Here is a 17,241-nt window from a genome sequence, read left to right as displayed (position 1 = left end):
CATAGTTACCTTGCCATCAGTTCCTCTCAGAAGCTCACCATTTTCTTCTGACAATAATCCCTTCCAGTTCTGACAATATTTTGTCAGATCTGAAATATATCAGTTGCTGTCAGTTATAGCTGAGAGGAAAACTGATGTACCAGGTAATGTCCATGTTTCCCTATGGCTCAAGTCTGCGATGTTACAGTTTAACTGTGTGCTGACCAGAAAGCTGTTATGGGTAATGGCCATTTTCAAAATGGAGGGCGGAAAATTCCCTTGATCACAGTGAACAAATAGGACGCGGGACAGGAGAAAGACACTGAGGAGTAGACTACATGGAAGGTAAGTATGACTTGTGTATGCTTATTTTGACTTTTAATTTTCAGTTCAGGTTTTCTTTAAGGACAATGCAAAAAGAAAAAGGAGCGGAAGATAAGAGAATCGCCTGTGGAATCGAGCGAGGAATCTATCAAGCGGGAGAATGGAGCGGCAAAATCGAGCCGTGTATGCCCAGCATTAGAGTGTTAAGGAGTGCTCTGGGCAGCTCTCCAACTGGCCAGTCATCCATCTAAACTGATGGAAAGTGCTGCTTGCCTCCAACTGTCGCTGCCACATGTGGTAGAGGTTAGGAGCTCTGCGCTCAGGATCTCAGGAGAAATACCAGGGGTGTTTTTTTAAAGAGTACTTCTAACCAGAATGTACTATCACATAGTGGCTGTCAGCAGCTTGTGACATGAAAAAGTACCCCCCCCCCCTTACACACACAGAGATACACAAAAGTTATGTCATTACGTAAACCTACACATGCTCACATGCTCACATACATGTTCAGTGTTCCTCCCACACATTATCACATTATTAGGACACATACACAACTTACACAAGAAAAGTGGTGTGAAACAGAGGCACTGATGGACCTGGCTGCATAGAGACTGCCAAGGGGAAGGTGAGTATCTCTTTTCCTCCCCTGACAGATGCTGGTGTTTTTCCTGTGGTGTTACATACACCTTCCAATTAACATTGTTTGGGGGGGGGGGGGAGACAATGAAATGTATTTAACTTATTACCACAGACAGACAAATGTCAATGACATGCAGACATCTGCAACAACAAGCAAACAAAAACAGTGGGCAGATATCACTGACATGCAAATATTGCCAGCAAAGACAAGTCCCAAAGATATGTATATATCAGGCAAATAGTAACAAAGACAGGCAGATAGCAATAAATCCATCCATACCAGCCCCACCAGTGTCAGGTAGATTTACCCCTCGTCTGTGTGAAACTAGTGTAAAGCAATAACTGTCTGGTCACCTGTGTCTGTTTTAGCCTTATTCTGCTTAGTGCACAAGGAGAAGCGGAGATGGCTCTCCCTACATTAGGAAATCTTGGGAAATATTACAAATGTATTCCCCTACTGATTACTAGTGATGTTTATGTCTAGGATAACTCATGGAGAAGCATGTGATCAGTTTGGTCAGGTGACTGAAAGGACTTGACTCACCCTGCTGTGCTCTGCAATAGTACCCCCATGTATGGCGACACATCACTTCCCCTGCTGCATAATGTAGTGCCCCCATCACTGCCCCCTCAGCATAGCATCACTATGAAGTGCCCCTGTGGGAGTTGAAATTACAAAAGTTATATACATACATACATACATAAATCTAGATTCGGTGCCATGTTGTTGTCTCTCCTTACTCTTATTGAAGCTGAATCTTCTTCCAGATCTATTCAGCATTGAGACTAGTTACAGCAGTGGCACCTCTGTTTTGATGGGGGGCCTGCCAATCATATCCAGTGCCACTGCTACCGATTCCCTGAATAGGGTATCATTGCAATGCTATAAGCTGTAACTTGGCAGGCATGCATTGGCAGTGTGGAGGGAGTGCTTAGTTCTGCAGAGGGAGAGATAGATGCGGTGCCCTCTCCAGCACTCTCTCCAGTTTACACCATGCAGTGTCCCAACACACTGCAAAATGCTATCTGAGGGGAAAGAAAGATTTGGGGCAGCCTGGTAATAATTTAAAACAATCACCATGGATCAGATATCTTACGAAGCTTCTTTACATAACTGTAGAAAACAGACTTTGTTCTTCATATGCTCTAATGGTATAAAGAAGTCACATGTTGAATGCAACCATTTTCATTCATAAGGAAACAATTCTTTTTACTGAAAATAATCATTAAAATCCTGACAGGTAGCACACTTGCCACCTCTCAAGTGTGATTCTGAAGATGAACTCCAGAAGATTAATGTGTTTAATGTCTTTCATAGAGAGCTAAGTATGCTGCAAGGAGGTGCTGGTAGCTGCTTTAGGCGGGAGATGGATGGACAGCATGTTCAGAGAGGCAGCTGGAGATATGCCAGCTCACTGCTTTGTTCTCTGCACAATCTGGCCCCAAGACTTTGTAGAACATACTTTTTTTAAAGAGCAAAAGGACATAAGCAGTTCATACATTGAAAAGTTTATAAAGCCTTCTATAAGAGTTACCTAAAAAACACGCCATCCCACAAAGAGATAAATGTCATGATAAAGGTGCACAGAAAGGGATTTTCACATAGTGATGCCAGGGTAAGGAGAATGGTATAGCAGAAAACTTCTATACAAACTGTGTTTGTGCTCTTGTGAGGATGTAGAAATCATTCCTGAACATTAATTAGCAGAAAAAATGATCTTGATTCTTTAGGGCTCCTTCAAACAATGAAACACAGGTGGCCATGTTACATTGTGTTATACTGCAATGTTCAACTACTGCATTACAATCCGGTGCAGCACTGAACCCAATCAATTACTGTGAAAGGGGAGTGCTACAGATAGATTTGCATGCAGCAGAGAGTTTTAGAAATGTTTTTATGCAAACTCCTTGTTCAAAGCATAACGTACTGTATGTGTTGCATGAAAAATGCCTGATCACATGACCCTACTTAAGGACACACACACACACACACACACACAGTAAATTTAAAGGACCACTATCGCGAAAAAAAAGTAGGAAGTTAACATCTGACAGAACCGACAGGTTTTGGGCCAGTTCATCTCCTCATAGGGGATTCTCAGGGTTTTCAACAGCATTTCCTGAACAGCATTTGCAAATTGTAACTGACAAAACAGTGTGCAAGTGAGTAGGGAGGCTGGCGCTAGTCTACTTTAGGGGACCCACCGCAAATCCCCATATACACTTTCAGCTGGGCTGCAAAACGGAACAAATGGCTTCCGTTTGCTTGTTGAAACCCCCACAAGCCATATACCCATGGATAGGTAAGCATGCCCTGTAACGAATTGGGAGGTTTTCGGTAACAGAAAGTTTAAATTGGCCGTGTAGGAGCCACCGAACGGCCTAAATCTCGGTTCCGTCGGCCATCTTAATTCTGCTGTGCAGGTCTCTTTCTTCCTCCTCATTGGAGGGTTTGTTAGCTGGCACGCCCCCACCTAACAATCCCTCCAATGAGGAGGAAGAAACGACCTGCAGAGCAAAACCAAGATGGCCGACGGACCCGAAATTGCGGTCGTTCCGAGGCTCCTACACAGTCAGTTCAAACTTTTCTTTTTTACCGAAACCCGCAAAATTCGTTAGAGGACATGCGTAGCTACCCGGGGATATAAGGCTTGTGGGGGTTTCATCAAGCAAACGGAAGCCATTTGTTCCGTTTTGCAGCCCAGCTGAAAGTGTCTATGGGGATTTGCGGTGGGTCCCCTAAAGTAGACTAGCGCCGGGAGGCTGGCTGGTATGTTACTATTTTGGCAGTTAAACTGCAGTTCAGGAAATGAAAAACCTACTCCCCCACCCCCATAGGCTCCTGATGTGTCACCTGAACTATACAGGTCAGATGACAGACAGGGGCCATGCATGAATGCTGGAAAGCCCCTGGGAGTTGCATGATGCGTAGAAGTCAGCGCCCCGAGGATTGGTAAGTAGTTTCTGCCCTGAAAACTGCCAAAGTTCAGTCCCAGTTTATCCCCTCAGGCATGCCGGTTAGTTGAGACTTCCAGATGGCTGAGTTCCAAACAACAGGGACTTTGCTGTATATCTGTTCCAATGTGGAATAATTCTGCATGTGAACCCATACAAGTCTATGGGCATGTTCACATCTCTGCATTGTAATGAGTGAGTCTCTGGAAAATTCGTACAAATATGTGCACATTGCACATTGCCCAGGCTTTAAAATAACATGTTATAACTTGTGCAGTGTACACTGCAGTACACACCCGCACACACACATAATGCATGCGCTGTGCTGGTGGTACATTTGGCTGATATAAGAAAAACTTGATAGATCAATCTGCCAGTCTGTGGCCAGCATCAGCGACATAACTACGAACTCTGTATAGCACTGCAGAAAATTTCTGCACAAATACTTCATTATTACAGTTACAAAATGGCTTGAGCAAATGCATGGGTTAATTCCAATGTTAAACAACTATGGTGGAGGTTTAGCAACACATTTTGCCCATTCATTAGATAAATAAACAATAGAAAGTCTTATTGACAAGAATAACACAGGGCTGTGTTTGTTTACGAAACACCTTATAGTAGCATGCCAATGAAACAGGTTAGCTAAGCAAAGTTACTTCCTAAAAGCAGAGCCTGCCAAGACAATGATACACACAACACAACCATTGCTGAGTTATTGGCTGATGCCATCTACCACCAAAGGCATAACTGTCACATCGAGCCGGATCATACTTCTCCCCCACCTGCTTTCACTTCGGAGCCTGCCACTGTTTGCTCTCTGCCAGTCTCTGCCTTTACCAAACAGTGAGTCAGGAGAACCCTGGCTACCAAGGTGGCAGCATGCCAAGTCAGAGGTGCTGTTTCACAACAAACATTTCACACTGCCTGATCAATCATGGGATACAGGCAGAGACAATACATCTCAGCATTCACCTGATAACACATGACTTAACTCACTTGACTTTTCTCAGCATGAACCCAAATAGCAATGATCTTGTGTCTGTCTAAATTGTTATACCGATTAAATATAAATAGACTGATTCAAATCTTTCAAGGTAACTGATTGGCACTAAGAGCAAGATTGAGTTTACTTTGCTATAATCCCTACAAGGGAAATGAGGTGGGGGAATCATCTTTGACAGTTTGGTGTGAATGCAAAGGGCCTGTTTTATTGAAGCCTATAACTTAGGCTAGGTCCACACTAGACACAGTTGCAGGACGGATACTGCAGTCCGGATCAGGGGAAGATTAGGGGAAGTACCACCGTACTGCAAACTGATGAAAGTGCATCAGTTTTGCATCAGTTTCCGTTCAGTTTTTCCCTGATAGAAAACGTCTCCATCATTACATCATTGCATTCCAGCGGTTCTGGAGGTGTGTTTAGCTTCTAAGGGACATCATTGCATTCCAGCGGTTCTGGAGGTGTGTTTAGCTTCTAAGGGTACAATGGTTAATTTGCATATATTCAGCAGTGGTGCCTGGGAGACATCTCGAGCTCACTCCAACCTGAATTATCGCAAATTCTTTCTGTTTTAGGAAAGCAAACTTTTGTTTTTCATTAGGAAGGAGTGGGAGGATTTTTTTGGGCCAATCATAAAGCTCAGGCTATCCGTTTTCACATCAGTTTTTTGCCTGTGGAGCTGGAGATTCGTTTTCTCATTGCTTTTCACTACCCCTGCGTGTATCCGTGGTCCTGATCTGTTGCGTGAAAATGCAGCAGATCCGGACCTTCCGTTCAGGTTTTGAAAACGGGTCCCCGCAAACGCAGACGGATCAGTTTTTTACTTGGGTGAGGCTGGCTGCTATTTTGAACATTAGTATCCGGGACTCCGTTTTTCATCAGGTTTGAAAAACGCAGCCACGGATACGTTTCCGGACCTAGTGTGGACCAGGCCTTAAGGCACATACACACGCCTTTAAGTCGACTGAGGCGACCGATAACGACCATCTCAGCTGACAATCAGGTGTGTGCATGGCACCTGATGATCTCCGACGCCCAACCCACGAGCGATCCGCCGGACGCATGTCCCGCACAATGATCCCATTGTTCGTGCCACAGGAGAAAGCTACGGGTGTATGTCTGCTTTTATGGAGATTGCAGACTGATGATAATAGCCATATCAAGATCAATTATTACCTCAAGTTGGTGTCTAGGCCTAGTTCACACTAGAAATCACAGATGGCCGTGCAACTGGAACGCGAGGCACAAAATGGCACACCATCTGGGTTGCCGTGGCTTGCCCTGCTGATCACTACAGTGAAGTGGGTCCATGTGGCAATTTGGCGAAAATGCGCGCAGCAGTGCAATATCACATCGCATTCACTGCCACACAGCACATAAATTCTGAAGGTCAGACAGCACAGTTTATGCACTTGCGGTGTTATTGCGAGTCACAAACCATACGCCTTGCTGCATATACTGTGTTGAGGGCTTGTGCATACGTATATTGGGCTTGATTCACAAAAGCGTGATAACTGCTATCACAGCAGTTATCACACCATCTGCCACGCGAGGCGGTTTGCGTGATCGTGCGCAAACGTTTATTTATCACACGGAGTAATCTTTTACGCACGCAAACTGCTGCGCGCAGTAGATCGCGTGATAACTGCTGTGATAGCAGTTATCAGGCTTTTGTGAATCGAGCCCATAGTGTGAGCAAGGCCTTAAGCTGTGTACATACTTTAAAATAATGTCTCTTGGTAGGAATCAGGACAGGGGGCGGAGGGATGATGTGTGTCGTGTGACGGAGGGGGCGGAGGGATGATGTGTGTCGCGTGACGGAGGGGGCAGAGGGATGATGTGTGTCGTGTGACGGAGGGATAATGTGTGTCGCGTGACGGAGGGGGCAGAGGGATGATGTGTGTCGCATGACGGATGAGGCGGAGGGATGCTGTGTGTCGCATGACGGAGGGGGCGGAGGGATGATGTGTGTCGCATGACGGATGGGGCGGAGGGATGCTGTGTGTCGCATGACGGAGGGGGCGGAGGGATGATGTGTGTCGCATGACGGAGGGGGCGGAGGGATGATGTGTGTCTCGTGACGGAGGGATGTGTGTCGCGTGACGGAGGGGGCGGAGGGATGATGTGTGTCGCATGACGGAGGGATGATGTGTGTCGCATGACGGAGGGGGCGGAGGGATGATGTGTGTAGCGGGGCGGAGGGATGATGTGTGTAGCGGGGCGGAGGGATGATGTGTGTAGCGGGGTGGAGGGATGATGTGTGTCGCGGGGCGGAGGGATGATGTGTGTCGCGGGGCGGAGGGATGATGTGTGTCATGTGACGGAGGGGGCGGAGGAATGATGTGTGTCGCATGCCCAATGAGGCGGAGGAATGCTGTGTGTCGCATGACGGAGGGGGCGGAGGGATGCTGTGTGTCGCATGACGGATGGGGCGGAGGGATGCTGTGTGTCGCATGACGGAGGGGGCGGAGGGATGATGTGTGTCGCATGACGGAGGGGGTGGAGGGATGATGTGTGTCGCGTGACGGAGGGATGTGTGTCGCGTGACGGAGGGGGCGGAGGGATGATGTGTGTCGCATGACGGAGGGATGATGTGTGTCGCATGACGGAGGGGGCGGAGGGATGATGTGTGTAGCGGGGCGAAGGGATGATGTGTGTAGCGGGGCGGAGGGATGATGTGTGTAGCGGGGCGGAGGGATGATGTGTGTCATGTGACGGAGGGGGCGGAGGGATGATGTGTGTCGCATGACGGAGGGGGCGGAGGGATGATGTGTGTCGCGGGGCGGAGGGATGATGTGTGTTGCGGGGCGGAGGGATGATGTGTGTCGCGGGGCGGAGGGATGATGTGTGTCGCGGGGCGGAGGGATGATGTGTGTCGCGGGGCGGAGGGGGCGGAGGGATGATGTGTGTCGCATGACGGAGGGGGCGGAGGGATGATGTGTGTCGCGGGGCAGAGGGATGATGTGTGTCGCGGGGCGGAGGGATGATGTGTGTCATGTGACGGAGGGGGCGGAGGGATGATGTGTGTCGCATGACGAAGGGGGCGGAGGGATGATGTGTGTCGCGGGGCGGAGGGATGATGTGTGTCGCGGGGCGGAGGGATGATGTGTGTCGCGGGGCGGAGGGATGATGTGTGTCGCGGGGCGGAGGGATGATGTGTGTCGCGGGGCGGAGTGGGCGGAGGGATGATGTGTGTCGCATGACGGAGGGATGATGTGTGTCGCGGGGCGGAGGGATGATGTGTGTCGTGTGACGGAGGGGGCGGAGGGATGATGTGTGTCGTGTGACGGAGGGGGCGGAGGGATGATGTGTGTCGCATGACGGAGGGATGATGTGTGTCGCATGACGGAGGGGGCGGAGGGATGATGTGTGTCGCGGGCGGAGGGATGATGTGTGTCGCGGGCGGAGGGATGATGTGTGTCGCGGGGCGGAGGGATGATGTGTGTCGCGGGGCGGAGGGATGATGTGTGTCGCGGGGCGGAGGGATGATGTGTGTCGCGGGGCGGAGGGGGCGGAGGGATGATGTGTGTCGTGTGACGAAGGGGGCGGAGGGATGATGTGTGTCGCATGACGGAGGGATGATGTGTGTCGCATGACGGAGGGGGCGGAGGGATGATGTGTGTCGCGGGCGGAGAGATGATGTGTGTCGCGGGGCGGAGAGATGATGTGTGTCGCGTGACGGAGGGGGCAGAGGGATGATGTGTGTCGCATGACGGAGGGGGCGGAGGGATGATGTGTGTCGCATGACGGAGGGGGCGGAGGGATGATGTGTGTCGCATGACGGAGGGATGATGTGTGTCGCATGACGGAGGGGGTGGAGGGATGATGTGTGTCGCGTGACGGAGGGGGATGAGGGATGATGTGTGTCGCGTGACGGAGGGGGATGAGGGATGATGTGTGTCGCGTGCCAGAGGGGGGGGGAGGGATGTGTGTCGCATGACGGAGGGGGCGGAGGGATGATGTGTGTCGCGTGACGGAGGGGGCGGAGGGATGATGTGTGTCGCGTGACGGAGGGGGCGGAGGGATGATGTGTGTCGCATGACGGAGGGGGCGGAGGGATGATTTGACACACATCAGTGAGGCTTTTGAACAGCAAATGATGCTCAGACGGAAAAAACCTGAGGCTAGCAGACACTTAGCAGAAACGCTAGCATTGCATAAAATGCTCTGGATAAAAACGTATATGAAAAACACATATGCGTTTTCAACGCATGCGAGTTTTGAAATATGCAAAAACGCACATAATGAAAGTCAATGGAAACGCAATGTAGGTTGTAAAAAAAATAGTTTTGTGATATATTTTCGCTTCCTGTTGTCTTCCTATTCATGAAAAACACATGAAAAACACATACAAAGCGCAGTGCAAACGCATCTACTGTAAAAAAGACGCAAACACACCAAAAATGCAGTAAAAACGCTGCAAAAACGCACACACAAAAAAATAAATAAATAAATATGCAGATGACATAAAGCGCAGCGTTTCATGTTGTTATGTGTGCACCTACCACAAAGAAATCAAGCACAAACTGAGTACAGCTGTATATCAAATCATTTAATTATGTCAAGATTCACCAGCAAAGGATGCACTGGTGCAATTTACAAAATAACAATAAGCGATTCTGGACAGGATTCTGTCAGCTATTATGTAACATGAGTATTTTCCTTGCCTGGGTCACAGCAGATCACAGTGAGGTTTTCTAAGAAGTCTGTAAAATAGCAGTAATGCCATTGCACCTGCAGGGTGAAAGGATTTCTAATCAATGTACAATGTACTGGATTTATTACTAAAAGGTATCCCACAAGGGGCATGCATATGACTGCAATAACATAATCACTATCTTACTAACCCTCTTAGCAATCCTCACTCTGGTCTACTATGAGCCAGGCAAGAAATGAAAGGGTTTCTACATCCCTTTATTTGATGAAGAGCCTCCTCCCGGCACAACCGTGCTGTATATGTTGAGAGATAATAAGGAATTGGTACCTTAAAAAAACAAAACACAAAAACAGGAGCCCCGATGCAGCAGTATGTTTGAGTAAGGGAGAAATTGAGTAGAAGAAGGGGTTACTCACTATAAGGTTGCTATAACAGGAAACCAACCAGTTGAGCTTTTGGAAAATACCGGGTAATCATCTCCACATGGGTACAAAGGACCTTGCTGTACTTGGTCGCTCTCTCTTGAAAATGAGGCTAAAATACAGTATGTCAGCTATAAATGGCCGCCCTACAGTGGAAAGTGAATAAACGGGTGGGAAAAGGCACCCAGGTATAATAAAATACATTAAAATCCATAAAAACAAAATCAGGAGGTGGCTTACTTCAGTTTCGTGAGTTCATGCGTCTCACTTCATCAGGCCATAATTCAGTGCCAGCATCTGATTTTAATGTGTACCAGAGATGGTATACTGGGGTTTAATTATACTTACCTGGGGCTTCCTCCAGCCCAATGAGCTGTGTGGCTTCCCTCGCTGTCCTCTTCAACTCCTCCGTTCTGGCGCTAAGACTCCCGGTAATCCCGTCCCCTGGAGCGTACAGCATCTCCCGTCTCCTGGAGCATCTGCAGGGGATAGGAGCGCGACTAGGGGGCAGAAGACCGCAACTGCCCAGATTACCAGGAGTCATAGCGGCATAACAGAGGGCCCAAGGAGGACAGCGAGGGAGGCCACGGTGCTCATGGGGCTGGAGGATGCCTCAAGTTAAGTATAAATAAGCGCTAGTGAACCATCTCAGATTCACTTTTAGGCTCAGTTCACATTAGCTTTTGCCAATGGAACCGGCCGTACGGTTCCGTTGTCTGTTCCACTGAATGGACAAAAAAATGCAGCAGGACCCAATTTTTTGGAACGGAAACGGAAGGTTTTGCAGCACAATAGGAACCTATGGAAACTGATGTTTTACAGCACACTGGCTGTAAAAACGGACCGTTTTCCAGGATCCAGATGGTCGGATCCGTACGGCCAGCTCCGCAAAAAAAAAAGAAATGCAGAGCCGGGCCTAAGCCAAGCATCGAGTGCCTCAGTGCTTAGCTAAAGATTAGATGCTGGCACTGAGTTTTGGCTGTCACTTTGAGATGGGTGAACTCATGAAATGCAAATCCTTAGCCACTTCCTGATTTTGTTTTTAAAGAAAACCTGAACTGAAAATTAAAACCACAAGTCATACTTACCTTCCATGTAGTCTACTCCTCAGTGTCTTTCTCCTGTCCCGCGTCCTGTTTGTTCACTGTGATCAAGGGAATTTTCCGTCCTCCATTTTGAAAATAGCCATTACCCATAACAGCTTTCTGGTCAGCACACAGTTAAACTGTAACATCGCCCACTTCAGCCATAGGGAAACATGGACATTACCTGGCACATCAGTTTTCCTCTCAGCTATAACTGACAGCAACTGATAATTTACTGACACCAACTGATATATTTCAAATCTGACAAAATATTGTCAGAACTGGAAGGGATTATTGTCAGAAGAAAATGGTGAGCTTCTGAGAGGAACTGATGGCAAGGTAACTATGTAATGTTCATTTGAAGTGACCTCGTGTTTATTTTAAATATTTTTACTCAGTACAGTTTCTCTTTAAGGATTTTCATGTATTTTATTACACCTGGGCTCCTCTTCCAACTCTTACTGTAGACAGGTGCAATGACATTACAGTGCCTGGCAAGCTCTATGTTTTATTTCTGTTACTACTACTTATAAGCAGAAGCAATAAAGCCTGAGTAATCTTTACCTTTACCACAGTGCTCCTCTTCCTGCTGCCTTATCACTATGGAAGGTGCTTCTGTACTTATAATGTAGTGATTAGAGTTATCACAGGCTGAAGTGCCCCGCATAAGTATTACCAGTCTGAAGGGAGCAGTATTAATGCAAGTTATGCTGGGAATACACAATTTTTTTTTATTGTCCGATCCATTTTTCAATCGATTTTCCGATTTCCATTAACTTCTATGAAAAAAATCGATCAAAAAAACATTTGAAATCAGATCAGAAGTTGCAACCTAAGCAGCACCAGGATTTGAGGGCTGGTTCACAATTGTTTCTCTGCCAAACCAATTTTTGAATTGGACATAAGTGGACCAACGGCCATGTAGAAGAAAGGCATGCTTTCCTACGGGTTCATCACAAAGTCCAACTGTAACGTATACAGGTTTGTCTGTTGTGATACAGCAATGGACATTTCACCAATTTGAATGGACAGCGGAAATGTTTCCTTATACCAAATATGTGGTACCCTTCTGCTCCACAGTCAAAACACCTCAACGGACAACTGGAGGGGGATACAGTGCATGTGGCTTTGGCATTTGTTGTGTGTGACCTGACACTGAATGTCTCATTGAGGTACCTCTACTGATGACACCTGTCAAAAGAAGGATTTCCCCTCCCCTTGGGAAGATTTTCTCTGGCTTCCTGTAATGCCTCTAGGGCCAATTCTAGACTTTTTGCTGCCTGAGGCAAACTTGCACCCCTACCCCCGATTTGGAATGATTGCACAGCACCTGATAATTTACTCTGCTTCACTTAATGTTCTCACATGACATGCTGCAGCTCAACACAATAGCACACTGGCTGGCTAGGAGTCTGTGACAAACAAACTGCTCACTCTCAGCCAGTCCATTCCACCTCAGGAAGGTACACACAGTACAGAAATAATGCCCCTGAAATCTCTGTGCCTGATGCAAATGTTTCACCTTGCTTCATGTGAGAACCGGCCCTGAATGTCTCTAGAAAAAGAAGTCAGGCGAAGTTCCACAAAAGTGAAGAGAATCAGCAGAGAACATGACAGATGCTTAGGGAAGGGTTCACAGGGGCGGCTGGCGCTGTAATCAGTGTTTACCACTATGCGATCGATCCACCACGACCCACACTGAGATGAATGGGAGTGATCATCTCAAAGCGTTTACTGTTGATTGTGCAAACACCACGGTCAAGCTTATTTTCTGAGACGCTGTGTGTAGCTTCTAGCATCGGCTGCATTTGCGGTTCTATATGCCCCTAGGGGCTCAAAACACGACGCAACAACAAATCAATTGGAAGGAATGTCCAACGCTTTTATGCTCGGTAGCCCGGGCCTTAAACCCTTATCCACCAATCAAAACAAATGGTCAGAGTTCTACTTTAAATAACGTATAAATATCATACAGAGAAAACTAATGTCACCTGCTTTCTCTAAGGGCCGTTTTCCACTACACACAGATTCTGGATGCAGAAAACTGACTCCAATAAATGCCTATGGGAAATCTGCATCAGAAAAATTGCATTTAGTGGAAACAGGCCAATAGACATTTATTGGAAACAGAATCCGTGTGTAGGGATAACAGGCCCTAAAGCTATATTTACATAAGAGTTGTGCGTGATATATATTAAATCATGTGGGTTTGCAGAGAAGTATACTGTAGATGCAGAAGGTTTGTGTTTTTTTTTAATTTAGGATTTTTTCACACTAGGAGCTGATCCGTGCGTTTTGACGGTTCTAGGATGCGGTGAGCAAAGTAACAGGAAAGCCTATTTGACTTTAATGTTAACTTTCACATTACACAAAGAGTTCCAGAGCATTACGTTTTTAACACATCTGGGAGGTTCGTATCGTCCAGCACCAGCGTTTTACCGTCGGGTAAATTATAACAACCGCCGCTGATCAGCGTCGCACCGCAACTACCTGACGTTCATGCCGTAGGTCATAACGCGTGAACGAAATCAGGTTCGTGTACTTGTTATCTAATGTGAAAAACACAAAGGGTGAGCAACTATGCTGTGACATGTTATTGTAACACTTGTAGTGTGACCAAAAACGACTGACGTGAACGGCCTCTGCATATCAAATGCAGAATGTTCATCTGCGTAATCCATATTTCTATCTTACTTACATGCTTTCTTCCAATTTTCTGCTAGCCGTACATTTCTGCTCCCACACAGTTCTCAGTACAAGATAGCAAGTTAAAAGATACAGTATGTTCCTTTCTTCATGCTAGCATACATGAAACAATGGTCACCCTGCTTGTTCTCCTAAGGCTTTTTCTCCTTAGATGAAATCTCTATAACCTTTTCCCTGGTGTGAACAAGCCCCTACCTGACACAGGAACAAAGCTTACTCAATAAGGCAATACAAAGAGCCAAGAGGATTGCATGCTGCAAAAACTAACAACAGCCATGTACATGTCACATCTCATCTATGTCGAGAAGGAACAACACTGGAAAATCATTCTAAAAAGTACCCATTAAAGGACACCTGTAATATCTTAAAAAAAAAAAAAGTTTAAGGCCCCATGCACACTGTATGCGATTCTGATTTTGAATCGTTTTTACATGCAATTCCGATTTTTAATCGTTACCGCATGCTGCGTTTTTTCCTGCGTTTTTCTGTTGATAGCAGTCAGGGAAAATCGGAATCACAAATCGGATGTGCAGTGTGCAGGGAGCCTTACTTACCTGGGGCTTCTACGGGCCCCCTGCAGACGTCCTGTGCCCGCACCGGGACAAAACAATCCTCTGCTTCACCGCTGTGGCTCACTTTCGTTTTCGCGGTCGGCGGGATTGTCCTGCGCAGGGGAAGTATAAGGTTTGCTTGTACTGCGCATGCTCAGGACGCTCCTGGCCATGTGAGTGGGAGCGAGGACGGGCGCAGACAGGGCCACGCAGGCGCAGTGGCAGCCAACTTGTAAGTTGCCAGTAATAAAAGTGAGCCGTGCAGGGAAACGGAGGATCGTTTTGTCTCGGCGCGGGCACAGGAAGTCTGCAGGGGGCAGGTAGAAACTCCAGGTAAGTTAAACTTTTTTTCTTTTTTTTTCTTTTTTAGATATTACAGGTTTCCTTAATTGATACAATTTAGCACACAATCCACCTTCCGATTGATCAGATCATGTTGATGATGGTGCCAATCGACATCAAACAATCGATTTATCAATCATATTGATCAGATTGGTTCTTTTTTTATCCCATTTATGGGTCTGATCAATTGCTTCCAATAGAATCCTTCTAATCGCAATTATTGAATTGGAAGCTCGATCATTTGCTGAAGTTGTATCGTAAATAGACACCTTAAATGGCTAGCCATGAATTGCTTTTCTTTGTATGTTTTTTCCCCAATGACATAAACCCAAGGAAGTAAGGGCCTACCTGTCTTTGGAATTAGCAGGACCAGGAGATGATGGAGGGGAGGAAGTAACAGGGTTTTTTCTCTTGACTCTCCAGCTTCCAAATGGCTTCTTCTTGACCTCTGCTGGAGTAGCTGCTGGGGAAATGTGTTCCTTGGATACAGGTAGCTCCTTAGGATTGGGTCCATCACCAGGCCCAGATGTCTCCTCTTCAGGCAGGCTTGTGTCATGTGAAGAGGATTCGCTGCCCCCTCGCTCTAGGTCAGCAGAGCGACTCTTGAATAATCTCCCAAGCCTTTTGAAACCGCTCTTCTTCTCTTTCTCCATAGTAACTTGCTGAGCACTCTGCTGCTCTGATCCGCTCTGATTCCCAGGCTAGGTGCTCCCTCCAGTAGTCAGACAGTAGAGAGAGAACAACAAGAAATTCAGGAATTGTTCCAAATGAATGAAGCAATCTGCAAGTAGAGAGAATGTCAGCACTGTTAATATTCCAGCCTATTCCTGTGACTGCAGACCAGTAATTGACAACATGAGGCAAAAACACGCAATAGCAGTGCCATCATATACTTCACTTGTGCACAAATCATTTCCCTTTGCCGCCCAAAACGTTGATAGAAAACAAAATCTGCAGGAAAAGGAGCCTTTCAAGGTGCTGAAGCGAGTAGCAAAGTACCACCAATCAACCTGTTGTTACTTCCTTGCCAGAAGTTGTCAGCAGTTCAGAACTGTCCCCTCTTCTATGTATCCATAGAGAACCGCAACCGTCATGTGGATAAATCCTGTGGTGGCTGCGGATGAGCTGCCTGCACGGTTAGCGCTGCGTTCTGTTTCTATACATAGGTGTTCTTGCTGTGCGCTGAGGAAAACAAAGCATGTGTGTGATCAGCTGCTTGCTCCGCACACAGGAGGAGTCAGGCTCAGGTTACACAGCAGCAACTCTACCCTATGATCTGAGCCCTGCTCAGGAATGGAAGTCACTGCTCTCATCAGCCAGCCTCTGCTGTCATCGCCAAGCTGAAGAAACTTACCAAGGTCTTCTTACATGCATTCACTTGGAAACTATAAGCTTGTGCTTAGAGGGCCCCCGAGTGGGAGAAGTGATAAAGATACAAGCACAATGGTAAATGTACAGGGAGTGCAGAATTATTAGGCAAGTTGTATTTTTGAGGAATAATTTGATTATTGAACAACAACCATGTTCTCAATGAACCCAAAAAACTCATTAATATCAAAGCTGAATATTTTTGAAAGTAGTTTTTAGTTTGTTTTTAGTTTTAGCTATTTTAGGAGGATATCTGTGTGTGCAGGTGACTATTACTGTGCATAATTATTAGGCAACTTAACAAAAAACAAATATATACCCATTTCAATTATTTATTTTTACCAGTGAAACCAATATAACATCTCAACATTCACAAATATACATTTCTGACATTCAAAAACAAATCAGTGACCAATATAGCCACCTTTCTTTGCAAGGAAACTCAAAAGCCTGCCATCCATGGATTCTGTCAGTGTTTTGATCTGTTCACCATCAACATTGCAGCAGCAACCACAGCCTCCCAGACACTGTTCAGAGAGGTGTACTGTTTTCCCTCCTTGTAAATCTCACATTTTGTGATGGACCACAGGTTCTCAATGGGGTTCAGATCAGGTGAACAAGGAGGCCATGTCATTAGTTTTTCTTCTTTTATACCCTATCTTGCCAGCCACGCTGTGGAGTACTTAGACGCGTGTGATGGAGCATTGTCTTGCATGAAAATCATGTTTTTCTTGAAGGATGCAGACTTCTTCCTGTACCACTGCTTGAAGAAGGTGTCTTCCAGAAACTGGCAGTAGGACTGGGAGTTGAGCTTGACTCCATCCTCAACCCGAAAAGGCCCCACAAGCTCATCTTTGATGATACCAGCCCAAACCAGTACTCCACCTCCACCTTGCTGGCGTCTGAGTCGGACTGGAGCTCTCTGCCCTTTACCAATCCAGCCACGGGCCCGTCCATCTGGCCCATCAAGACTCACTCTCATTTTATCAGTCCATAAAACCTTAGAAAACTCAGTCTTGAGATATTTCTTGGCCCAGTCTTGACGTTTCAGCTTGTGTGTCTTGTTCAGTGGTGGTCGTCTTTCAGCCTTTCTAACCTTGGCCATGTCTCTGAGTATTGCACACCTTGTGCTTTTGGGCACTCCAGTGATGTTGCAGCTCTGAAATATGGCCAAACTGGTGGCAAGTGGCATCTTGGCAGCTGCACGCTT

At 46.6% G+C, this 17,241-nt stretch overlaps 1 protein-coding gene across 1 annotated transcript in view; it reads right to left on the bottom strand.

Annotated features, from left to right (window-relative positions):
* The window catches only part of CRYBG1 (crystallin beta-gamma domain containing 1), a 341,387-nt gene extending 325,517 nt beyond the window's left edge, over positions 1-15,870 (bottom strand). Inside the window, 1 exon segment of the mRNA XM_068233359.1 lies at positions 15,012-15,870. Coding sequence (XP_068089460.1) covers positions 15,012-15,316 — 305 coding nt within the window. The 5' untranslated portion in view covers positions 15,317-15,870.
* Between the last annotated feature and the right edge of the window lie 1,371 nt (positions 15,871-17,241).

Source organism: Hyperolius riggenbachi, chromosome 4, assembly GCF_040937935.1.
Source record: "Hyperolius riggenbachi isolate aHypRig1 chromosome 4, aHypRig1.pri, whole genome shotgun sequence".
NCBI classification, from domain to species: domain Eukaryota; kingdom Metazoa; phylum Chordata; class Amphibia; order Anura; family Hyperoliidae; genus Hyperolius; species Hyperolius riggenbachi.
Note: the sequence above shows the minus strand (reverse complement) of the source record. Positions and strands in the feature narration are given on the sequence as shown.